The sequence below is a fragment of the Cavia porcellus genome, unplaced genomic scaffold (genome assembly GCF_034190915.1).
Source record: "Cavia porcellus strain 051 isolate PalLab524CR breed Dunkin Hartley unplaced genomic scaffold, mCavPor4.1 scaffold_16, whole genome shotgun sequence".
NCBI classification, from domain to species: domain Eukaryota; kingdom Metazoa; phylum Chordata; class Mammalia; order Rodentia; family Caviidae; genus Cavia; species Cavia porcellus.
This window is the reverse complement of record NW_026947499.1, coordinates 31,934,034-31,957,664: the sequence shown is the minus strand read 5'-3', so window position 1 is coordinate 31,957,664 and position 23,631 is coordinate 31,934,034. Positions and strand designations below refer to the sequence as shown.

The following is a 23,631-nucleotide window of genomic DNA, read 5'->3' as shown; positions in this document are numbered from 1 at the left end:
CCAACTACCGCCAATCAGTGACCGGCGTGCCCAGCGGCGCCCTCCATTGGTCATCAGGACAGGGGAAGGGCTACGCACCAGTCAGCCCTCAGAGTCCCGCTCAGTGGGCGCACCAGGGACCTGGAGCACTCGCTATTGGCCGATACAGCCGCTTGTCCGCAATGAGGCGGGCAGTGGGCGGGGAAAAGGCGAGGCTCGCGGGTCCCTGGGCGCCCGGGTTGGTAACACCGGCTGGAACCCCTACCCCCAGTGACATCTGGGCCCGGACTTCGCGGACAACCCGTAGGTCAGTCCTGAGGTGGATGGAGGCGCGAGAGGCTCTCAGAGCCGGGGTTTGACTATTAGGGCACGCGCGAGTGGGGTCGAGAGCCCCTGCGGACCTCGGGAGCCCCTCTCTTTGCCCTCTGTCCACTTAGGGAAGGCCCACAGCACAGCTTTTTCTCTCAGATCTGAAGTAACCCAGGGCAAGGCGGACTAACCTCCACTTCCGTACGCCACCGCGCCCCATTGCTTCCCCTCCCTGAGGTGGGACAGAAAGGGATCTCACCTTGTGGGCGCGCATATCCTGCCAGAAATGCAGTGCCGCTGCTGTTTGGAGACCTGGGGCTCACTCTCATCCTCGCAGTAGGCCCTGCCATGGAGCCGGGCAGCATGGAGAATCTTTCCATCGTGTACCAGAGCAGTGACTTCCTGGTGGTGAACAAACATTGGGACCTGCGCATTGACTGCAAGACTTGGCGGGAGACCTTAACCCTGCAGAAACAGCTTCGACACCACTTTCCAGAGCTGGCTGATCCTGACACCTGCTACGGGTTCAGGTATGTGGTCTGCACAAGTGACCCATAGCAGCAGCCACTGGAGAGAATTCGCTCAGACACTGAGCTTTGTCAGGGGGCACTACCCACCATCCAACAGTGTCTGGGTATCCCTGCCCCTTGCCCTCCATAGGTTCTGCCACCAGCTGGACTTCTCCACCAGCGGGGCACTGTGTGTGGCCCTGAACAAGGCAGCTGCAGGCAGTGCTTATAGATGCTTCAAAGAGCGGCGTGTGACCAAGGCTTACTTGGCGTTGGTAAGGATGGAGCCAGGGTGGGGGTTGGGAGACATTGGACTCCCACCTACTTTCACAGGCCTCACATGGCCACCTGAATGTCAAGCAGGCTTCCCAGTGACAGTAGGATGGCCCACTGAACTACATGTGGTACCCCTTACCTGGCAGGTCCGGGGCCACGTCCAGGAGAGCCAGCTGACAGTCAGCTATGCCATTGGCAGGAACAGCACAGAAGGTCGGACGCATACCATGTGCATCGAGGGCACACAGGGTACGATGGCCAGGGTTGGGAGCCAGGGCACACATCCAGCAAGGGCCTTGCACAGAACTGGCCATCTGGAATTGGCCATCTGGGGTCAGCCCATCAGGGATTGACACACCTGCCCCTACACCCAGGTTGCGAGAACCCAAAGCCAAGTCTCACAGAGCTGCTGGTCCTGGAGCATGGGCTATATGACGGCAATCCTGTATCCAAAGTGCTGCTGAAGCCTCTGACAGGTGTGTCCAGGGAAAGGGAGGGCTCCAGTCATACAAGAAAGTGAGCTGAGGCACAGAAACTTTGTGGCCTACTTGGGTCAACTGAGTACCTGAGCATAGCCAGTGATAAGATCTGCTGGATGTTTTTCCTGCTGGGAGGGTTTTGCTGGAGTCTCCAACAGGACCAGTTGTGCTCTTGCTCAGCCCTCATCAGAAGCAACCCCAGAATAGTTTCTTGTTCTGACCTTGATATCTCATATGATAGTAGAGGACAAAAGGTTATATTCCAAGGGGTAGTCATGAGATTCCAAGGCTACATCAAGGGAACCTGCTGGAGAGGGTTTGGGCCTAGAGCTACGCACCCTAGCCTGACCTCCACCTGCCCCACAGGCCGGACTCACCAGCTGCGTGTGCACTGCAGTGCCCTTGGTCACCCTATTGTGGGTGATCTGACGTATGGGCAGGCCACTGGACAGGAGGACCAGCCCTTCCGCATGATGCTGCACGCGTTCTACCTGCGCATCCCCACACTGGCCGAGTGTGTGGAAGCCTGCACGCCGGATCCCTTCCTGTCTACCCTAGACGCCTGCTGGTGCCCCCACACCCTGGTACAACCTCTTGACCAGCTTGTCCAGGCCCTGCGGGCCGCCCCTGACCCTGAACCCATGGATGGGGACCCTGGGCCCTGTAGCCCCTCCAAACCCCTACCTGGGCCAGGGCAGGGTCTCCCTGAGACTGAGGCTCAAAGAACATCCTACCTGCAGTGGCTATCAGAATGGACACTGGAACCAGACAACTGAAGGCCACTGTGGGATGCTGGACTCAGTTGGGCAAGGGGCTGGTAGGGCAAGCAGAGGACCAGCTAGGCATGACTTTTGGAGGTCAGTGCTCTCAGGCTGTGGGATTGATGTCTGATTAGGGGGCCATCCTCCCAGTGTCGCCTGGGTAAAACATACTCTTCTTGCCTGAACAGCTTTGTGGCTCCAGAGTTTCTCCCTAGCAGTGATGGTGAACCTATGGCACATGTACTGCAGCCAGCTGTTTGTTATCATTGAACACTCTCAGAAGTTACCTGTCACTGCCCTAGGGCCTCATCTAACAGACTTATTAGAGACCATCTAGCTGATAGCTTCAGAGCTAAGATCTGGCCAGCCTTTGCCCCCAGGTGAGTTCCTGCTGGGCCCAGCAGCTATTTCCTGTAGTGCCCTGCTCACCCAGAGGCCTCCTCACCTGGCCTTTAGCCACAGGCCCCCCCCAGTCCTGTGTCCTGAGGCACTCTACTTTTCCCTGATCCTCTTACCTTGCAGCCTGACCAGACCCTCTCTGGCAGTCCCACTGTGTCTCCCGCCCAGCCTTTGCTTTAGTTGGACTCTGTCTAGGGCCCTGTCCTCCTTTAACTGCATTCAGTGCCTGGTCCTGATGCATGGGGCCATGCATGCATCAGCAGAGGCCTGTCTCTTCAAACCCAACCTGGGTGCTGCTTCTGCTGCTTCTGGCTCCTGAGCTTTTGGGCCCTGGCTACAGCTCCCACCACAACAGTACCTGCTTTGCTCCCACATGGCCACACGGTGTCAGACTCTGCCTTCAGGAAGCACCCTGGCCCTACCTTCTCTGTTCCCACAATAACACCATGCTCCTGATTGCAGCTGGGACATAGGATTTGGAATAAATGTTCAGTGACCAATCCCAAGAGTGACCATGGGTGCAGTGATGTCTGCTCTAGTGCATCCAGCAGGGCCACAATAGATCTTAAGGTCCTAGCTGCTACTGACCAGCCCTCCCTTCAGGCATTGTGAGTTTGGGCTCTTGCAGGCAGAAACCAGGTAGCCTAGACCTCAGAGGATCCCAACTCCTAATCAGAGGCATCAAAGTATCCAGCCACTCACAGCTGGGGTCCTTTGTGGATCTGCTATGTGCACCACAGAGATCGTACGGCTGGCTGTCAGAATCAGCTCTGTGGGAAGAGAGATGTACTCCTGGGCTGATTGCCTTAGTTCTGGGCAAGATCCCAGCAGCAATGCTGGATTCTGGGGGCCAGAAGAGATGCTCTCTTGGGCCTTGGACCACTTTCCTCACCCTTGACCCCTTATGGAATCCAAGTCCCACCTGAAGATGTGCCCTCTCTGAAACACCATCCTCCCTCCCCCAGCAGCCACCCAGCTGTCTTCCCATTTGAGGTGATCTGGTTCATGTCCTGCTTTCTATGCGTCAGAAAGGTAGTGAGTCAGCCACATGGGCCTGGCTTTCCACTAGGCACACAGTGAGTACTCATGAGGGATGTCTGAAGGGCTTGAGGCCTTGAACACCCCTTCCCAAAAGAATGAGCAGCAGGGCCATAAGGCTACATATTCCACTGCTTGTGGATCATGGGGTTACTCTGCACTCTGGTGGACCCCAGACCTTAAGCAGGGCCATCTCAAAGCTTCCCAAAAGGCTGCCAGGCCTCCCTTGTCCTGGTAGCTGGGCCACATTGGGAGCTGAGCCCACAACATATCACTAAGGCCAACAACTCTCAGTTGCAAACTCAAATTTTCCCCTTTGGAAAAAAAAAAAAAAAAACAGCAAGTGGGGCCACCTTCTGTATCCCCTGTACAGGCCCTGCAGAAACAGACAGGGACATCCAGTATCTCCAGGAATTGTAGATGACCCATGGAAGAGGTGACACATGGGAAGATGGGCAGGCAGGCAGCCAAGGGATAGACCCTGCCCAGGGAAGCCTCCAATTATGCTCTCCATGAAAAGCCTATCAGCCTCTCCTAGTCTTGAAGGCCCAAGGAGCTCCAATGACCAACTACCTGCCAGATTCAACCCTTGTTCCCATGCAAGATAGGATGTTCCTTTCCATCTCTAGGTTGCAGAACCCCAACATGATTCCTCCCTGGCCCATCTGCCCCTCAACTCCTGGCTGTAGAATAGACAAGTTCTGAAGGATGTGGAACAATCAGGCAAGTCCTCAGACAAGGCATTGCAGGTAAGGGACAATGGGAAATATGTACAGCAGTGCTGGACACCCTGCCTACCATACACAGCACCAGTATTCACCAGTGTGTGGCCTCCAGCAACTCACTCAGCCATTCTGGGCCCTTGTGTCTTCCTGTGAAAACCAGGATTACTGCCTGCTAAGGGCTGTGAGTGGGTTTAATAAATCAATACAGGAGCCTGGGACAGAATGCAGCAGTCTCAACAACAGCTCTCATTCTCTGGTCTTTTGTCCAGCCTGGGCTCAGAGATGCCCTGGAAGCCAGACCCAATGGGCAGGTATCTTCTACCTTTACCCTAGTGTACCCCAGGCTCTAAGGATATTGGACAGTCCTTACCTAATACCTGATCCCCCCAGGCCCCTCAGTGTCCAGAGCCATTTTAAGACCTTACATAGCCAAAGCCTATACCAGGGAAGTGCTTGGGCTCAGGGTAGTCCTTCCTTGTCTCCCCACGACCCTTCCCCAAGCCTACTCCCAGACCTTGGTCCCTCCAGACTGGCCCCTCCAGGCTGCATGCCCTTCACCACTGCCCAGTACAGCTATGGAATTTGCTATGTTTGCTGTGCTAGCACTGGCAGTGGCTAAAGGACCCTTTGAGGCCCATCCCAAACTAGATGAGACTTTGGACCATCTAGGCCACCCTGATGGACCATGTTCCTGGGCACTGGAGGGGACTGTTCAAAGGCCCCTGGAGACTTCATCTGTCATCAGCATTTCCAGGGCCTGGCTAAGCCCATCTTTTTGGTACCAAATACCCTGGGATGTATGCAGAAGGTGGCTACATCATCACACTATAGAAGCTTGAGCTCCTGGACTCCTGAGAGCTATAGATGAGTAAAAGGGCCAGGGCCGGGGCCATGGTCCAGAGCCAGCCTGAGGTAACTGTGGCTATGCACCTTAGCCTAGGAAAAGCTTCAGGCACCATAGACAACAAGTAGGAAAGTCCTTCCTGCTCTGATCCCTATGAATCCTACCCAGCAAAGCCATCCTGCCCCTGCCCCAGGACTGACATGGCTGCAACTGTCAAGGGCCTGAGCAGAGCCTCAGCTGGGGCAGGGCTGCATGGGTCTCTGCAGCCTCACTCTGCTCCATATCCACTAGCCTATGTTCATACTGCCCAACCCTGTATCTATCCCTATAGAAGGGCCAACTTACTACCATACTGGTCCATGAGTACTTTATGTTGGGGAAACTCGAGCATATATATGTACAAGCTCCAGGATACACAGATCATGTAAACTGAGATATACATGTCTGTGTGCCATATGCAAAGGTATATTCAACACCCCACCCATCTGAGCACCATAGATACCCAGGCCTGGGCCCCCACAGACAGGGGAAATGCTGGGTAGCAGCCAACCATGAGCTCAGCCTTTTACCCTGCTGAGACTGGGAAGCAGGCATCCGCTGAGCTGGCCCCTGGGAATGATAAGGTAGTCTCCCAGCCCCCACCTACATCCCTTCCCTCAGGTTATCTGATGTTTAAAATGGGGGCCCACTAGTCAGAGCAGTTGTGTGCAGCCTGCTGGGCAAGGCATGGAAGCAAGTGAGGCCTCAGGTGCCCCTGCTCTATATCAGCCATGTCCCTGGGGTTAATGAGCTGCATAGCATCTACAGTACCTGATCTATAGGTCCCTCTCTATCTGCTGCAAGTGACCAGGAGCAGCCTTGTCCCAACTTCTGGGCAGCATCTTCTCTACACAATGTTCCTGTTCAGGTGAGAGGCTTGGGCAGGGTGGGTCTACCACCTGGGCCTCAGGGCTCCTGGCTGCACTTCTGATCAGTGGGCATCCCCAGGGAGGAGATTAAGCCCCTCCTAGCATGGGATGACAACCTCTCCCATCCTCCTCTCAGCTTTGTAAATTCCTGAGTCCAAGGGAGCCCAAAGCTGTCAGACTGTGCTCACTGTGGCAAGAGAAGCTAGTAGTACACAGCTGTCCAGAAGCCTTGGCTGGGCCCCTGAGCCCCAGGACACAGGTTCCAGTGATAGAACTAGCATGTAAGTTCTGAAGAGGGGACAGAAGGTACCTGGGTTGCTTGGTGAGGGGGCACCTCTCCCCCAGGCCTATGGGACTCACTGTTTGTAAGAGATCTGTTAATTGGATATGCTATGGTAGCGTGAGTCCCTGGAGTCCGACCTGTGATAAGAAAGGCTGAGTTTGCAGCTCCTCTCTCCCTATTCTGACGCTTGTTTGTGGGATTATTTCTCTCCCAAAGGCAGAGCAGATGCACTGGGGCGCCATCCAGGGTCACGAATTCTGTGTGACACTGGATATCTCTCCTTCTGTGCCCTGAAGCCAGTCTGCACCACTTGCCTCCCTTCCTCTTTGGCTAGTCCTGGACCTACTGCCTGCTGTCCTATTGTCTTCCTGCTTGGGGACATCTCAGCCAGGATGACCAGCACTTGCTGCCGCTCTGCCATAGGCCCCAGAGTAGGTAAGATGACACTTCCCTGCAGAAAGGGTTCCCTGGGCCCTCTGGGAGTCTGGCAGACCCACATGGTAGGGCCATCTGCTTAGCTGCAGAGGCAAAGGATGGTCAGTCCTCTAGCCACTCTATCCCCATGAACCCAAACTGGGAGACATGCCCAAAAGAAAAGAGAGGAGGAGGGAGGATTTCACCAGCACAAATGGTTAGCTGGACAGTGCAAAGAGACATTGAGAATGCAGCTTTTGTAAGGGGCTTGGGGTCCCAGAAGGAATGGAAAACCCATGGCCTGTCAGGCATACTAACGCACACCTGTAATCCCAGATTCTCAGGAAGCTAAGGCAGAAAGACTGCATGTTTGAGGCCAGCTTTGGCTACATATTGAGACCTTGTCTCAAGATGAAAAAAAATAGAAAGGGCTGGGATTGTAACTCAGTGGCAGGGTACTTACCTAACATGTGGTAAGCTCTGGGTTCAAGTCCCAGTAATATGGAAAAGCAGAGGGGTGCTGGTCCGGCCAGAAGGACATAAGACAGAGTTCTTTCACACAGACCAGGCCAGGTCCCAAGGCAAGGAAAGGCGACAGAGCCTAAAGATATCCTGCCCAGTCCTCCTGAGAAAAGCAGGCGCCGAGACCCAGTATTTGAGGCCCCACAGAGAGTTACCCTGGCCAGGACAGCATCTGCCAAGCCAAACTCCCATCCATGAGCCCTTTCAGTGGTGGGGAGATTTTGTTACATGATCTTTCCAGGGCCAGTAAGATGGGGTTCCCCAGACACAAAGCCCATCTAGTGGGCTGGGTTTCCAAGGCCAAAACATAGGCCAGGCTTCCTGAGTCCTATGGAAGCCCTGTTGCACCTTACTGCAGAAGCTGAGAGGCTTAGTAGAAGTCAACATCTGCCCCTGACTCAGGTCTCAGGGCTCAGACTGAGGACAGAGCCGCAGGAGGGAGGTCTGGCTGGAGGAAGGAGCTTACACATACACACATCAGTACACAAAAGTTCACTCCGGCTCATTCCACACACAGGGCCAGATTGTGTGTACATGAGTCTGCACAGTTCTCAGGGTCTCCTCCAGTCTTCCCACTGGAGTCAGGGGCTGTGGTAGGGGTCACAGGACAGGCCTACTTGGGCTGGGTTTCTTGGACCCCAAGGATCCTTACACAGACCCCAGATGACAAAGGCACCCATGCTCACCCTGACACGGAGCTCTATGGCCCACTCTGTTCCAGGTGCTTTGGCAAGCCCTGGCCTCGCCCTCCTCCTGTCCCTCACTGCTCACTGCTCTAGTCCCCAGGATGAGGGTGTCTTCCAGAGAGGGCTGGATATCAGTGAGATTGACCCATGGGCCAGGTAAGTGCAGTGAGGGAGGGCCCTGCAAAACCAGTGTTTTCTGTTGCTGCTGCATGGGAGGAGGAAGAAGAGGGTTCTGATCTGGGCTGGCCCATGGATGTCTTTCTGGAGGGTCACATCGAAGGATATAAGACCTTGGGAGAAAGGGCCACTACCCTAGGCTTCAACCTATAGGACCTTGTCCTAGGTGACCAAGCATGTGCAGCTTCAGCTACAGATCCAAGAATGGACCATCATCAAGGAATGAGTCCATCATCCAGGTTGCTCCTTGGACAGGTATACCAGAGGCCTAATCAAATCTACAGCCTTGGCCAGGATCACCTGAGTTTGCTCTTGGGGCTTCCAGCCATTAGACCCAAGCTCCTACATCCACTCTAGTGACCTCAAGGTCATCATTTCTCCCCAGGGGCTGGGGATTTAGCTCAGCAGCATAAGCACCTGCCTTGCAAGCAGGCAGTCGTGAGTTCGATCCCTGGTACTGATCAAAATGAAAAAAGACAAAAAAAAAAAATCATTTCTTTTCTCCCCAGGTCCTCTTAGATCCCTGTACCTCTCCCCCAGCTTGGTTGTTTCTTCTCTCTACCCAGGAGTCTCATGGCTGAGCTTGGCCTCCTCCTCTTCCCTAGGAGCTGGTAGTCACTGATGAGTCCATCAGTTAATGAAATGATCAACCAGACAGGACCAGGGTCCCACATGGGACTAACCAAGCCCAGGCTAAAGCCATCTAAGACCCCACTTGTGAGGACACACTATTTCAGTCTTCCTCAGGGTAAGACTCAGAGGTGATGGCCTAGGCCAGTGATGGTGAACCTTTTAGAGCTTTTGATGATAAAAAGTCCACTGTGGCACACATGCCACAAGCTCACCACCACTGGTCTAGGCTGTGACCACCGAGTGGGTGCCTCTAGGCCCCTCAGCCTGAAGCAATGGTCAGAGCCAGACCCCAGGAGCCACAGCAAATGGATACTTGGGCGTACGTAAGCCTCATGCAATGGAGAGTTTGGCCCACGTGCTGGTCAGGTAGGGAATGAATGAGCAGAGCAGGAGTCTTATGTTACAAGCCACTCCTACCTTTCACTCCCTGGGAAATGGACAAATCTGCCCTTGCTGGAGCTTCCCCTAACAGCTCTGTGGACTCTATAGCCTCCTTTTCCTGCTCAGAGCTAACACTGCCCTCCTGCAAGATTTCGGGTGCCACCCAGCTGGCCAGCTACCACGAGAGCAGCTCTCTGCCCTGCTCAGGAGTCTGGCATCACAGCACGTCCCACTCCAAGCCTGGCAGGTAAGCACCATGGAAGGAGGTGTGAAGGGGGAAGTTAGGCCTTAGAGGAGACCCGGGGGATGTGGGTAGGCAGCTCCTCTGAAGAGAGGGCCAGCTCACAGCTCAGCCAATCTAAGAGGTTCAACACCATCTGGGTATGCTCTGCAGTGGCCCCAGTATGACAGGGAGTTTGGTCTGTAAGATGGGATCTTCCTCCTGGAGGCAGCTTTGTGATGTGGCCCATGCCACCTCAGCCACTCTGCCTTTAGATGCTTTGCTTCTTGTTCCTGATGAGGATGATGCTCATCTGTCTTCCTTTCACAGCCTCCCAGTCCCAGTGTGCACTGCCCTTTCCTCCAGCTTTCCGGCTTCATGTGGTGATGGGTTGTGAGGCCAATGGTCTCTGGCCTGACTGGGCTATAGGTCCCTAAGCTAGGAGAGAGGCCAAAAGAGCCCATCTGCAGCAGAGTCAGGCATGATCCACCCCTGAGTTAAAAGGAAGAAATTAGAGGGCAGAAGCCAGATGTGGTGACACACAGTTGTAATCCAAATACTCTGGGAGTCTGGGGTACGCGGATCACCATGAGTTTGAGGTCACCCTCATACACATACATAAGTGAATTCAAGGTCAGCCTACACTACGTACTGAGATCCTTTCAGAAAAAAAGGGAAAAGAAAAAAGAAAGAAAGCTCTTTCTGGGCATAGTGGCGCACATACGTAACCCCAGCCCTGGGGAGGCTGAGGCAGGAGAATCGCGGTGCATTCTAGGCCAGCCTGGGATAGACACATAATAAGCCCAAGACCAACCTGAACTACATAGCAAGAACCTGTCTCAAAATACCAGAAAAAGAAAGCTCTGAAATCAGTCGTTCAAGGCTCCATGTTAGAGGAGGGGGAGTAACCCCAGGCAAAATGAGCAAAAGGAAAGAAGTAGTGAAAACTGGAGTGGAAAACTAGAGTGAAGCTAAAAACAAGAAATCAACAAATTCAAAAGAAGCTTCTTTGAAAAGATCAATAAATCCCTGCCAGCTGAAGGAAAGGAAAAAGAAAATCGGAAATTATTAATATCAGCAATGAAAGTGAAGTCAGCGCTACAGAGCTCATGAGTAGTAAAGGAACATCTGTGCACACAAATGTGACAGCTTAGATGAAATGGACTAAGCCGGGCATGGTGGTGCACTCCTGTAAACCCAGCACTTGGGAGGCTGAGGGAGGAGGACCGTTGCAAGTTCAAGACCAACTTGGGCTACAAAAGGAACCCAAGGCCAGCCTTAACTGCAAGCAAGACCCTGTCTGAAAAAAAAAAAGGGACCAGTTCCCTAAGACACATTCTATGGGAATCCACACAGGGGAAGTTGATCATTGAAAAGGCTGCTACTTATACAAGATAGAAGTAACAATTCACCTGCCAGCACTGGCTTATAGTCAGTATTTACCAGGGTTTTTTTTTCCCCTTTGATATCAGGATTTGAACTCACAACCTTGCTGATGCTAGGCAGGCACTTCCACCATTGAGCTAATTTCCCAGGAGGCTTTCTTTTACTTTAGTTGTACCTTATAAACAATGTAATGCTGAATTACTATAAACCTAATCTGAAAATCTGTCTTTTTAATTGCAGAGTTGGTATGTTTTGTTTTTATTTTTGGTACTAGAGATTGAACCCAGGGCCTTTGCATTAAGCAACCTTTTTTTTTTTTCTAAGATAGAGTCTCCCTACGTAATTTGGGCTGGACTTGAACTTACTATGTAGTCTAGGGTGGTCTTGAACTTGCAGTAATGCTCCTGCTTTAGCCTCCTTTATGCTGAGATAGGTATGCACCATGATCCCTGGTATTGTTTTTGATTGGTTTTGGTTTTTGGTTTTTGTTCTTTGTTTCTTGTTTTTGAGACAATGTTTTGCAAAGGTTCCCAGGCGGGACTTGAACTTGCAATCCTCCTGCCTCAGCCTTCCACCTCAGAGATTATAGGAATGAACAACCACACCTGTCTGATCCGTTGCTTTCTTAGGCCTTGTTTCTGCCATCTGATTTTTCATTTTTCTGTGCTGCACAGAACTTTCTCACACATGTGCTTCAATTGTTGGTCTGAATATTGACACTTTCTGCTGAGGGAGGGGTCTGGGGCCAAGCTGTACAGAGAGTGACCTGCTGCCCATTTTGCCCAGCTCAGCTGCTTGGCCAACCTCGCCTCCCGGCTCAGCCTGCAGGATGACTTTGCACTCCACCCACCAGATCTCCTGCTTTTCTACAAGTAAGTGTCTACCCATGGCTTCCTCAGCCACTTAGGATATCCTGCCAGCATGGGCTAAGCCTCTTCCAGGCTCAGGCCTCCCTGATGTCATCCCACCTACCTACAGCCTGAGCCAGGTGAAGGAAGCCAACTGTCGGGCTTTCACACACCGCGCAGCCCAGGGAAACACAGAGCTGCTGGTCAACCTGCCTGACCAGAGGGTTGCCCTACGACACACAGCCTTGGCCTGCCTGGTAGGCACCTCAGGTGGGAACCGGACAGCCATACCATGGACCCAGGCTTCCTGCTTAACATTGATCTGCTGTCCCCACAGGGGGGACCTCACCTGCAGCTCAGTGCCTCAGATCTTGTGATCCTTGGGGTCCTGGTGTGTGACATGGATGCATCCAGCATTGTGACTGCAGACCCCCATGTACTGCAGAACCTGTTACGCTGCCCCCGGCTGAGCATCTCCCAACAGGCTGCCCTCAACACCCTCCTGGCCAGTGGGAAGACCCATCTGGGGTGGGTGAGGCTCCTCTTTGAAATGAAATGGGTGGCAACCTGAGTCTGGGCTAATGAGATCACTGGTGTCCATACCCCTGCTGACTTCTGACTTCTGACCCCAGCCCTCAGCCTCACTCTGACCCTGTGGGCACAGAGCTGCATGTCCTCAGCAGGGCAGACCCTATGAACTATGTTGATATTGCCAGGGGACCGACTGCATCTGAGAACCTATTGGGTGTTTTTCCTGCCCTCTCAGGAAGGAGCAGGTGGTATAGGGCCAGGTGCTACCCCAGACCCTGACATGGTTCCCTTCCTGTGCACTAGGATTCCTGGATCCTGGAACCTGGAGGAGCTGCAGGCCCTGGGGCCTCTGACAACCTACATCAGCCCCCAACTATGGGAACAGGTGCAGGAGGTACAATGGGGTGGGGTGAGGACATGTGGATTGGGAAGCACCCAGCTTTCCCCTTGACCAGCCTATCCAAGTCTGAGGCCAGTCTGAGCCTGAATGTGGGAACCTAAAGGGTGAGGCGAGGAGCGAGGCTGCTTCATGATTTGAAGCCAGCAAGCCTTTCCTCTCAGGCGGTAGGCCTGGACTTCTTTCGCAGCATGGTGGCCGCCTTCCGGGTAGGGCATCTCAACCAATCTAGTGTCCGGCGCTTTGTCACCAGCTTCTTGGAGTCCAGGGCCAGCTCAGTGTCCACAAGGCCCAAGCGGGGCACAGGTAAGTGTGGCCATGGTGGGCTGGGATGCTATGTCTCCCCCAGTCTGGACTCCCCATCCCAGCCTGGTTGGGGCCAAGCTCTTGGTTAGAGGTCAAGGCTGGGGAGCAAGACAAAGTCTGATTAAGGTTAGAAATGGAGATAGGGATCAAGATGGGCCCTCAAAACCAAGTACAGTGACATAAACCTGTAGGCTCAGCCCTCTGGGATGAGGCACAAAGATCACAAATTCAATCCCAGCCTGGGTAATTTAGTAACTTAGCAAGATCCTATTTCAAAATAAAAAATAAAAAGGGCAGGATATGTAACTCAGTGTAAAGGTCCTAGGTTCAGTACCAAGTACCATAAAGTAAAAAAAAAAATTGAAAAATAGACCCAACACAGACAGCAGAGGTCAGCTGGGGCCTCAGCACACCTCTGGGTCATCAACATGCCTTACAGGGAGATCCTGCATTCGTGGCAACATCACAGCGGCAACACTACAGGATGACCTCTTCCTGGTACACTATGACTGTGCCCAGCTAGAGTCCTGCCTGGGCAACTATGTGCTCAGAGCCAACCTGGACCCCTTACTGCAGCACCCGCTGCCTGCTGAGTGCCAGCGTATTGTCAAGGCCAAGCTCACTCAGGTGTGTGGTGGGCAGGCCAGGCAGGTCTGAAAGGGCATGGGCATAGCCACTGATCCACCACTTGCCCCAGATTTACCCCCAGGGTGTGCCTGAGGATCAGCTGCACCTCATCACCTCGTTGGTCTACCTCTACTCCTGTGCTGAGATAGGCCAGTGGAACATCACATCCGGGGACACTGTGGTGACCCTCCTGGCCTCAGATGTGGCCCTGGAGAACCAGACAGAGGTGAGGACAAGTATCTGCCTGTCAGCCTGGTAGTCTGTCAGCAGACTACCTACAGATGCCAACCCAAATGATCCAAGGCCCCTGTCCTCAGCCCCCTGACCCTGATCCCACTGACTCCAATCCCTGACCTTGGCCCTGTTGACCCCAACCTGCTGACCCTGGCTCCACCCTCAGGCAGTCCTCCAGAGGTTCCTGGACCACAATGGTGTGGTCACCGGCGCCCTACTGGTAGCCATTGGGGGTTCCCGCCTCTGCTGGATGAGCCCCAGGCAGATCCACACCATCCAGCCCTCGGAGTTCCGGTGAGCTGTCCAGCCAGCCATTTACCTGCCAAGAGTCACAATGGGAAAATGAGGTTCAAGTGGGAAACCCAATATGGGTCAGAACATTGGAAGCGTATGGTCTCTAAGGCCACCTTAACAAAGTATTACAGACTGAGTGTCTTAAAATGAGAAATTTATTCCCTAAAACTGGAGACCAAAAATTCAAAACCAAGAAGACAGCAGGGCCAGACCTGCAGAGAGGGTCCTTCCTTTCCACAGTCCTACCACTCTGGGTAGCTGAGACATAAAGATCACAAATTTAATCCCAGCCTGGGTAATGTCGCCCACAGGCCTTGGTGTTCCCTGGCTTGCACATGTGTCCCAACAGGCCCCACCTCATTTTTGGTGGCTCCTCCTTGTCTCAGTCAAAATTCTCCTGTTCTCATAAGGAAACCAGGCACTGGCTTTAGGGCCAGCTTAATCCAAACCGACTTCATCTTTTAATCTGATTTTATCCACAAATATTCTATTTCCAAATAAAGTAACATTCTGAGATTCCAGATGGGCAAAGATTTTAGGTTAACACAAATTTCAGGGTGGGGTAGATGCTGTTCAACCCAGGACAGAAGGCAAGAAGAAAGCTGTGGTTTGGGGAGAGTAGCCCATCCCTAGCAATGTAGAAGTCATAGGGCTCTAACCCGCTCATCAGCACCCCATACCCTCCAGGTTGGCTGGAGCTCCCGACCTCTCCTCTTGCCCTCAGAGCCGGAAGAATGTGCTCTTTGCCAAGGCCCATGAGGCTTTCCGCAACACCAGCACCACAGCTGACTACTACCGCCTCATGCGCCCATACCTCGGTGAGACCCTGCCCTGCATGCACAATCCCTCCCCAGGAACTCCCAACCCTCATCGTTCACCACTGCCCCCTCCAGGTGGTGCCCCCGTGGAGGAATTGCAGCACCTCGCCCAGGCCAACATCTCCATGGACATTGACACCTTCACCAACCTCAATCCCCATGTGTTGCAGGTGAGGCCTGAGCATCTGGCAGGCGGGGGAAGGCAGGGCAGGTCCCTGGGCCCAAGGCCTGCATGTCCCACAGTCACAGCAGTGCAGCCAGTGTGGGCCCCTGTCACTCTCCAGGCTGACCCTGCTCCCACTCCCCCATCCACATCAATGCCTGGTCCTGGGAGATACACTGATCTCAAAGGACTCTCCCTTGGACCCCCCACACAGCCCCCCGGCTTCCCTCACAGTGTCTGAGCGTTGGCAGTGTGACCACGCTACTGGGCCAGAATGTGGGGGATCTGCAGAAGGCCCGCAGCCATCCGACTGTCAGCTTCTGGCTACGCAGCCTCAACAGGTCGGCCCTGGGTGAGCTGGGCCTGGATACCAACCTTGCCCATACAACCAGAAGACTCTCCAGCACTACCTGCCCAGTGTCCCATCTAGTCACTCCCTCCAGCCAGCCAGGAAACATCAATGCAGCACCCACCTCAGGTACCCCGTACCCCTCGCTGCCCACTGAAGACCTTTGGCTGTTTCTTATCTCAGACCTCCTCTCCCGTCTGTCTCCTGGTTGACCTCTGGGTGACATTGGTGTCACTCTTCATTGCCTACTGAACTATTTAGGTACACAGGTGCCCCTTGTAACCCTGCCAACCAGCAGAAAGTGGGACTGGGAGAAATTCCTCAATCCCTCTTGGGCATGGAAGAACTTCCACAAATAGGGGTCCATGCTAGTCCTCCTCAGCCCAGAGGGAGGACTTTGAAAGGACTGAGGGGACCCTCTTATCCCCTTTAGGCAGCTCACCGGTCAACCTGGCATACCTGTCCCTCTCAGCAGCCTTGCCCTCCAGCCTTCTGTGGCTACTATTACTTGGGCACTTCCAGGCCCAATGCAGTATGATCATGCAGCACCAGGACCCTGGACACTATGGACAGCACTGACCCATGGGCATCACATACAAGATAAACAGAGCTGCTAGAAGGAGCTGTAGCCTGCCCAGACAAGGTGCAACCCTTTGCCCAAGAGATCTGTGGTTTCCCTGTCCTAGGAGGTCTACAGGTCTGGTCCCACACACCTCAGCTCCCAGGACCAGCATCTATGAGGAGATGGGACCCACCTAGCCACAGACCCAGGCTGGCAGTGAGGACAAGGCCATGCCCTCTCCAGGATAACTGGAGCCAGGGAGAGCTTTGATCTCACCACTCTTGAAGGTAATCTGAATAAAGTAAAAAGCTATCTGCTGCCCATGTCTTTCCTGGGGCCAACAGGTGCACAGAGACCCTCCTGCAGACACTGTTTAGCTGGAGGCTTGGGAATAGGAGTGCTACCACCTCGGGGACAATAGCAAGCCCATCTGGAAAGCTTCAGATAGCCCTCACTGGCTTGAAGCCCCACCATCATGCCCATCTTCCAAACACTGGGAGAGGGGAACTCAGGGAATCTCATTCACAGGTTACAGGAAGCTCCATCCCCACTGGTCCTTGGAACAGCACAGGACTTGTCTGCAGAGGGATAGGCCACTTTTTATTGAGCTCAAATGCCCTTGGGCCGGATGGTGATCACCTGGGCCTGCTCCCACATAGTGGAGCTCCACAGTGAGCAGAGGCCAGGAACACTGGGAATGGTAGCCTCAGATCAGAGTCCCAGCCACAAGCAGAACCAGAATCAATGCCAGCAAAAATCCAGATGCAAGGAGGAGGGTTCCTCTAGAGAAGGCCTCTGCATAGAGAAGGGGTAACTCAGACATTGCCAACTCCATGTGCACCAACTCTGCCCCCAGGGATGTCCCAGCCCACCTCGAGAGTTAAAGTCCAGGATCATGTAGCCATTGGGGATACCACCACGGAGTCCCAGCCCCAGCATATCCAGGTCTTCCTGTCTCTGCTGGAAGATCCATTCCTTCACAGGACTGTTCCTCTCCTCTGCCTTCAGGCCTGCCATGTGTGGTCCCAGAAGGTTTTGCACCTCAGCCACAGTCAGCCGCTGCCAGGGTGCCAGATAGTCATCAGGGGCTCCAGGCTACCTAGGACACTGGGGCTCCTCTGGGCACAGAACACCCTTGCCTCCTGGGCACATGGGTACCTGCCTACGTCCCTCCAGATGTGGTGCTTTGCCAGCTGATCCAGGTTCAAAGGGCCCCACCCAAGGCCTCAGCCACCCCAAGACCCCACCTCCTTGAAGCTCCATCCCTCTTACCTCCACAACCTTGACTGGCAGCTTCTTAAATGTGGACATGTCCATGCTTACGTTCTGGTGGCTGAGGGCATGCAGGTCCTCGATGGAGACCCCACCTGCCTCAGGGAAAGGACCCCAAGCTCCAGATCTCACAGTATACCCTAGTCTTATCCTCTGATCACAGGTACAGGAAGCCCACCTTTGTGTGTGTGTGTGTGTGTGTGTGTTTATACTGCACATTAAACCCAAGAGTGTCCTACCACAGAGCTACATCCCCAACTCTTTGATTTTATTTTGAGACAGTTCTTCTAAGTCACTAAGTTGTCCTGGCTGAGCTTAAACTTTTAGTTCTCCTGCCTCAGCCTTCCAGAGTGCTAGGATTATAGGCATGTGCCATTGGGCCCAGCTGAAGCCCCCCTTCTTTACAGCAATTCTCTCCCTCCAAAGGAATTCTTAGCTTGGCTTTCCTGGCCAGTACCTGACCCATTAGTAAGAGAAGGTCAGTCCCCTAGCAGGGGTAGAATTCACAGCTTCTCACATGTTTTAAAGGGCAGGGGACAGGCTGCCCTGTGGCACTAGCCTTTAAGGACTATCTTGGCACCCCTTACTGTCTCCACTTGGCCATGTGCACCCTGGCTCACCCAGGAAGGGCGAGATCTTCTCCAAGTACTCTGGCTTGCTCACATTCTGGAATGCCAAGTGGGCCTTGGGGTAGAGAACGACCAGCTGCTTTGAGCTGCATGAGTCCAGGTCCTGAGGCCTGGCTGCCCTGGAAGTAAAGTAAAGTTGGCAGTGAGTAGGAGATGCAGTATGCCCACCGGGCCTGACAGAGTCCCAATAACTCACCACAGGAGACTGTCAGGCACAGACCCGAGCTGCTCAGGACTGAGGGCACACAGGTAGGTGGGATGAAAGCCAGCCAGGGCATCCAGAGTGTCTTTGTCCAGCTGGCCACTCCCTTGCAGGTAGCGGGCAATCAGAGTGACCTCCTGTGGAAGAAAGCCATTCAGGTGCCTTGGGGCAGGTAGCAAAGTGTGCCCACGAGCCCTGACTGCACACCTGCATGCCACAGACACTCCTCCAGGCAGGTGATCACCTTGGTGTCCATATTTGGCTTTTTGCTGACTTTGAGCAGAGCTTTCAATGTATCCAGAGAGGTCACATTCCACTTCTGAATGTCCTCAGGGTTCATGAAGTAGAAGAAGTGGCCCAGGCTCAGGATCAGGGACTCAGGGTAGCCTTGTGGGTAGGTCTGCAGGGGAAGTAACTGTGAGGATCAGAGACCCTCTGTGGTGACTACAGGAGTCTTGCACACAGCAGGCAGGCAGGAGCCCACAGCAGAAGCTACCTCATCTAGCTTGTGCTTAAAAATGTTGAGCTGCTGGTAGGTAAAGGGAATGGCATTCACGCGATCCATCTGTGTGGCCAGCAGGGCACCATCCACACAGGCCTCCAGTTCCCAGTTGTCATAGAAGAAGAGGTCTTCATCTACCACCTGGGGTTTCCGCCCTGGGGGACAGACCTTTTCTGCAGGACAGGTGAGTGTCAAGGGCCAGCCTGCTCCTTTCAACCTCTCCTTCCTCCCATAAATTCCACAAGACCTTGAGCTTCAGTTTACCCACTAGCAAAATGAGGTGATTCAACCCACCCTGTGAGGTTATGATTGAGCCAACTGAGGATCCAGGAAGTGTTGGGGCAGGTGAGACCCTCCAGTGCCAGACCCCAACCTGGCCTAACAGCATGTGGGGCTCACCTTCTGTGCTCCGCTTGAGCCTCACAAGGATGGTAGTCAGATCAGGCCATCGCCCAGATGGCTCCTGGGAGGTATGATGTAGCCAGGCATTTGTGACTCCCTGAAGACAGGACAGGGTGGCTCAGCTGCCTGGGCCCAGTGACTGCATAAGTACACTGAGTCCGGTCTCACCTTGGGGATGGTACGGATGATAGACTGGTCCAGCACAGCCAGTAGGCTCTGTAGAGCATCCAGTGTAGAGACTGACCACCTTGATGGGGGGCTGTTCAGATACAAGGGCTTCGCTCAAGGACCGCCCCCACCCAGTCCAGCCCCAAACAAAGAGGGTGGGGGGTGGAGCCAGAGTTGGGTGCCTCCCCTGCAGAGATGCTGTGAAGGGGATCCTAGTGAGCACAGATAAGACACAGCAGGGTATAGTAGACCCTGAGCTGCCCAATGCAGATGAGGATGACCTCAGACACAGCTGCCATGAACTACCAACCAGAGCAACCTTTAAGGTCCCAGATACCCTTCCTCACCCATACGGTGTTCCTCCACCCTGCAGAGCTGCCCTGGCTGCCTCCTGCTGGTTCTGGTCCAGGGGCCCTGGGCAGGTTGCCAGCCGGGGGAGGACGACTGCTGCAGATGTGGCAATAATGTGCCCAGGCAGGTCACAAGCCAGGCCTCCCAGGGCCTGCACGTTGTCCTCACTCACCAGAGACCCCTGCACACCCTGCACAGGCAATGGGCCTCAGCACCTCTGAGGAACCATCCCACCCCTTCCTTACTGCCTTTCCCCAGGCTCTATCCAGTACCTGGCAGGCCAGAGCTGCAAGCAACAGCTGCCGCCGCTCAGGAGCTCCCCGTGGAAGCACATCCACATTGGCCTTGGCGATGCCAGAGAAGAACTGGGTACAGGCCTGGGGCCCAGTGAACAAGTCTGGGCTGCAAAGGGAGAGTGGGTGCTGGGGCTGGCCATGCACACCTCTACCTGAGGTTGGCCCAACTGAGCCACTGAGTCCTTGTGCTTGGGGGGGGGGGCACCCAAGCCTAGAGGGTGTCCCTACTTGAAGAAGGGCAACATATCCACTGGAAAGATGTTCAGGTTCTTGGGGACAAGGTGCTTGGAGAGGTGACGTGCCAGACAGTGCAGCTGCCAAGAGACCAGAAATACAGCTCAGAAAGTTCTGGGCTAATACCCCTAAAGATGCCCTAGTGCCCCTTGGTTGATCCCACCCCATTCTGCCCATACTAGCCCCATGCCCTGATCACATAAAGCTGTTGTCCTGAGAGCTATCCCACTGGGGCACCAAGCATACAGGTGCTGGCCAGCAGCCCTCTCCCCACTCCATCTTATCTTCTATACCCATTGTGAGCCATGTTTGAGGGACAGAGCTACCAGAGCTAGCTCTGATGCTCTAGGAGAGTGAGGCTAGGTCATCTCAGATTTGCTCCCAGAGAACTAGACCCAAATAGGATAGGGTACCTTCATGGTCAGTCAGATGGCCTAGGAGCTCTGGGAAAAACCCTGAGTGGGCAGTGGTGTGGTATCCCTGAGGCCACCAATTCCTTAGCCTGCCCTACCCCATCTAAGGACTGACCTGATCCACCCGGAGTGTGATATTCTTCTGCTTTATGGCCATGGCCAGCTCCTGGGCATGCTCAATGCTCATTCCAGACACCTCCGTACAGGTAAAGTCACAGAGGAAGCTGGGGTCAAGGCTGGGGACAGGCCAGGGGTATGCACAGGGCTTCCTTACCCCCATATCACCCCTATGGTGGGCCCTATGCACATTCTGGAAGGCAAAGTATCACCATCCCTTTCCCAACCCCAATCCCAGCTAGGTAGGGAATACATGAGGGGACATAGGATCGGTAACTTGAGCACTGAGACTTAGCCACTACTCAAGTCCCCCAAGAGCCCTTGAAGAACATGGGGTCCTGCACTTACCTGGCAAGGTTACTCTTGTTGGCCAAGACTGGGTTGAGGAGTATGGCTGCCTGGAGGACAAGGCCTAGATGATGGCTCCCCAGGCAGGAGCTTCTCGGGCTCAGCAGTTCCCTGAGCCCAGCTTCCTGCTGGGACTATATCTTGGACCCCTGGCTTGACTGCTTCCTGATCCAGCCCCTCCAGGCTCAGACACATCCTTGCAAGGGGACGCCTCTGAACTCCAGTAGATTTGTGCACATCCCCCAGCCCCAGGCAAAGCCCAGACCTCTGCCAGAACCGAAGGGCACTGCCATTCCCCAGAACACCTCACCTTCTGGGTCATAACTGTCTGGTCCCTCAGAGCCTGCACCCACCCTGCAGAGTAGAAGACGTAGAGTGGAGGAGAGTACCAGGATTTCCAGGGTGTGCCAGACCCTAAGGAAGGAGGAAGCAAAGGCAGGCCTCTCCCTGGCCCAGCCCCATGTACACCCCATGGCATCCTGGCCCACGTGACTGGGAACAGGGTCTGAGTGGACCCCACTTTGTTCAGGCCCCCTCTCCTCTTGGATCGGGCTTTCTGCTTACAGCTGAAATGAAGGCCTCAGGAGCAGAAACCTCTCCCCAGCACGTGACCTGCCTTGGGTTGCATTCCCCCCTGGTCCTACACCATGCAGACCACAACTCTGGACTCACCCAAATTGAGGAGCAGCAGAAGGCTACTGTGGGTGAGGATCATGCAGGACTTCAGAGGGAGTCGAGCTGTTGACCAGGCCATGGTCTGTGAAGAATAATGACTCTGATGTCTCCAAGATCTCCCTGCCTTCATACCTAGCACTATCCCCACACAGTGAGGGGCCTCTGGGACCAGGAAGCTCTTGTCAAACCTTCTTCATGGGCACCTGAAGCAGCATCTGGCTGTTTGCCCTGCTTTGCAGACTGCCCAGCTCCACCCCTCAGGAAGACACCCTTTAAGACAGCAGCACCCCTCATCAGCTCTCCTCCCAGGGCAGGGCCTAGCAGGGTAGGGCAGGGCAGGGTTACTGCTAGGGGGCAGGGCTGTTTCCTCACTACATGGGCCTTGGTTTCTCCTGTGCAAAGGGATTGAGCAATGCAGACTGGAGTTGTATCGCTCAGCCCCCTCCTCTCCTGGTCCCATCCACTGCAGTTACCTGTGGGGGATGAAAAACAACACCCTCCACCAACCCCATGGCTTCACTGATCCTACGTTCAGGAGCAGATGTAGTGGGCCAGTGAGCAACCTGGGGATCCCCAGCAAGGAGACTGGGGACTTGTGGCCTGTTGTCGGAGGGTCCTTCCTAGAGAAGTATTGTCTTCTTGGGGTCAGAATAGGGCCTACAGAACTAAACCACCAACCTCTAGGAGGCCTCTGCCCCATCCCTGCAAAGCCAGCCCAGGTGCACCCCTCCATGGCTCAAAAACAAGAGGCCCTCCTACACACATGTAGCCACCTGTCCACTGATCTGAGCTGTCAGAGGCAGCCTGGTAGTCAGGTATCTGAGAGCTACAAGACCTCTCGGTGATATCCCCTCAATGTCCCAACAAGGTGGGGGAGGCACCTGTGACTGCCACAACCTTAGCAAATGGAAGAAAACTGGGGCCCCAGCCAGAGAACAGGAGACAAGGTAAGTATGGACAGGCAAGGAGTTCCACCCACATCTCCCAGAAGCAGGACACAATCCCCACCCCCTATGGCCTAGGGACACCCAGCACTCACACCTAGAATGGCTACAGCTCCCTTACTGTCCAGCCCCACTGCAGGTGGAGTCCAGAGCAAAGATAGGGTCCAGGTGAAATCTGTCTTAGCTCAGACAGAGTACAGGAGCATATATCCTATTCTTTCACTTGGAGCAACATCCCAGTTGTCTGGTCCGGCACTATTTCTGAAAACACCAGTTTCATGGTCCTGGTGGGGCAGCCCAGGACAGGTACCAAGATAGTTCCATGCTTTATCCTGTGTCCTCTAGAAACAGTCTCCATCCAGATCCCAGTTCTCATTAACCATTCGTGCACTTATTGAGCACCTGCTATATTCTGGGCTCTGTCATGGTAACAATTCCCTGGGTAGGCCTGGGGCTTAAGCAGACACAGGCCTCTTGAAGTGAAGTGGCCCTACCTGCGGGACAGCGGCCAGTTCCCAACTGAGCATGTGAGAAGTTGCAGGACATTGCCCAACTCTATAACCCACCTGCCTTCCCGCTGCTGCCCAGGTCTCCAAGCCAACCAGATCTGAAGTCCGGCCCTCAAATGGTAGAACATGAAGCCAGACCACATTCCTTCCTGAGGTCAGGCCTCGGTGAGTAGAGGTGGGAAGAATGTAGCTTTCAGACAAGACTTCAACACAGAGCCATCTGCTCCCACCCTCAACAGAGAGATGCTCTGTGGCTTGTCAGGACCACACAGGGGTTGAGAGAAGAAATTAATTCTAATGACAGCAGGGGAGGAACATCCATATGTTCCCCCTTGTGCAGCAGGAAGGCGCCCGCCCCAGGCTGGGCAGGGACTTGCTAGTCCCTCCCCTGGCAGGTCCCAGTACCAGCCTGAACCCTATCCCTGCTCCCACTCAGACCAGCCTGATTGAGGTACCAGGCAGTGCTGGTATGGGCGTCTGCCACACCTCTCCAGCATACCCATTCCTACAC

At 54.2% G+C, this 23,631-nt stretch overlaps 3 protein-coding genes across 26 annotated transcripts; 2 read left to right on the top strand and 1 right to left on the bottom strand.

Moving 5' to 3' along the window:
* Nucleotides 1-79: 79 nt before the first annotated feature.
* Nucleotides 80-3,218, top strand: Rpusd1 (RNA pseudouridine synthase domain containing 1). 5 transcript variants are annotated; one of them, XM_013142069.3, is made up of 6 exons: nucleotides 92-286; nucleotides 629-818; nucleotides 949-1,072; nucleotides 1,220-1,322; nucleotides 1,448-1,549; nucleotides 1,919-3,218. In XM_013142069.3, exons 2-6 carry the CDS (start codon nucleotides 637-639, stop codon nucleotides 2,326-2,328), a joined length of 921 nt encoding a protein of 306 aa, XP_012997523.1. In that variant the 5' UTR covers nucleotides 92-286; nucleotides 629-636; the 3' UTR covers nucleotides 2,329-3,218. The 5 variants fall into 5 exon arrangements, with proteins under 5 accessions (XP_063082320.1, XP_012997523.1, XP_012997521.1 ...); XM_013142067.3 differs by having other exon boundaries at nucleotides 626-818; XM_063226249.1 differs by having other exon boundaries at nucleotides 448-818.
* Nucleotides 3,219-3,392: 174 nt separating this feature from the next.
* Mslnl (mesothelin like) lies at nucleotides 3,393-16,370 on the top strand. 13 transcript variants are annotated; one of them, XM_063226234.1, is made up of 16 exons: nucleotides 3,393-6,508; nucleotides 6,807-6,945; nucleotides 8,168-8,288; nucleotides 9,432-9,570; nucleotides 11,716-11,801; nucleotides 11,908-12,034; nucleotides 12,115-12,305; nucleotides 12,612-12,702; nucleotides 12,870-13,011; nucleotides 13,451-13,638; nucleotides 13,709-13,864; nucleotides 14,039-14,166; nucleotides 14,854-14,984; nucleotides 15,060-15,154; nucleotides 15,382-15,625; nucleotides 15,930-16,370. In XM_063226234.1, the coding sequence occupies exons 2-16, from the start codon at nucleotides 6,903-6,905 to the stop codon at nucleotides 16,073-16,075; spliced, it is 2,028 nt and encodes a 675-aa protein (XP_063082304.1). In that variant the 5' UTR covers nucleotides 3,393-6,508; nucleotides 6,807-6,902; the 3' UTR covers nucleotides 16,076-16,370. The 13 variants fall into 13 exon arrangements, 11 of the variants coding, with proteins under 11 accessions (XP_063082304.1, XP_063082303.1, XP_063082309.1 ...); XM_063226233.1 differs by having other exon boundaries at nucleotides 6,727-6,945; XR_010039776.1 differs by having other exon boundaries at nucleotides 3,393-6,945; nucleotides 14,891-14,984; nucleotides 15,362-15,625; nucleotides 16,183-16,370.
* Msln (mesothelin) lies at nucleotides 16,369-23,368 on the bottom strand. 8 transcript variants are annotated; one of them, XM_013142062.2, is made up of 17 exons: nucleotides 23,178-23,368; nucleotides 21,665-21,749; nucleotides 21,303-21,406; nucleotides 20,993-21,042; nucleotides 20,643-20,763; nucleotides 20,109-20,194; nucleotides 19,857-19,986; nucleotides 19,581-19,774; nucleotides 19,234-19,324; nucleotides 19,063-19,162; nucleotides 18,658-18,836; nucleotides 18,406-18,561; nucleotides 18,156-18,298; nucleotides 17,951-18,078; nucleotides 17,331-17,425; nucleotides 16,931-17,117; nucleotides 16,369-16,853 (listed from the first exon to the last, which is right to left on the bottom strand). In XM_013142062.2, exons 2-17 carry the CDS (start codon nucleotides 21,744-21,746, stop codon nucleotides 16,765-16,767), a joined length of 1,935 nt encoding a protein of 644 aa, XP_012997516.1. In that variant the 5' UTR covers nucleotides 21,747-21,749; nucleotides 23,178-23,368; the 3' UTR covers nucleotides 16,369-16,764. The 8 variants fall into 8 exon arrangements, with proteins under 8 accessions (XP_012997516.1, XP_063082315.1, XP_012997515.1 ...); XM_063226245.1 differs by having other exon boundaries at nucleotides 21,303-21,346; nucleotides 23,178-23,367; XM_013142061.3 differs by lacking the exon at nucleotides 23,178-23,368 and adding an exon at nucleotides 21,856-21,975.
* Between the last annotated feature and the right edge of the window lie 263 nt (nucleotides 23,369-23,631).

What these genes read in the sequence shown, in the direction of transcription:
- Rpusd1 (XM_013142069.3), top strand. Translation starts at nt 637, where the DNA reads ATGGAGCCGGGCAGCATGGAGAATCTTTCCATCGTGTACCAGAGCAGT. An exon ending in GACACCTGCTACGGGTTCAG is followed by an intron (nt 819 to 948) that starts GTATGTGGTCTG and finishes TGCCCTCCATAG; the next exon opens with GTTCTGCCACCAGCTGGACT. An exon ending in GTGCATCGAGGGCACACAGG is followed by an intron (nt 1,323 to 1,447) that starts GTACGATGGCCA and finishes CCCTACACCCAG; the next exon opens with GTTGCGAGAACCCAAAGCCA.
- Mslnl (XM_063226234.1), top strand. Translation starts at nt 6,903, where the DNA reads ATGACCAGCACTTGCTGCCGCTCTGCCATAGGCCCCAGAGTAG. An exon ending in TCCCACTCCAAGCCTGGCAG is followed by an intron (nt 9,571 to 11,715) that starts GTAAGCACCATG and finishes CATTTTGCCCAG; the next exon opens with CTCAGCTGCTTGGCCAACCT. An exon ending in AGTGGGAAGACCCATCTGGG is followed by an intron (nt 12,306 to 12,611) that starts GTGGGTGAGGCT and finishes CCTGTGCACTAG; the next exon opens with GATTCCTGGATCCTGGAACC.
- Msln (XM_013142059.2), bottom strand. Translation starts at nt 21,797, where the DNA reads ATGAAGGCAGGGAGATCTTGGAGACATCAGAGTCATTATTCTTCACAG. An exon ending in TCACACTCCGGGTGGATCAG is followed by an intron (nt 20,195 to 20,642) that starts GTCAGTCCTTAG and finishes GTCTCTTGGCAG; the next exon opens with CTGCACTGTCTGGCACGTCA. An exon ending in GAAGATCTCGCCCTTCCTGG is followed by an intron (nt 17,426 to 17,950) that starts GTGAGCCAGGGT and finishes TCCCTGAGGCAG; the next exon opens with GTGGGGTCTCCATCGAGGAC.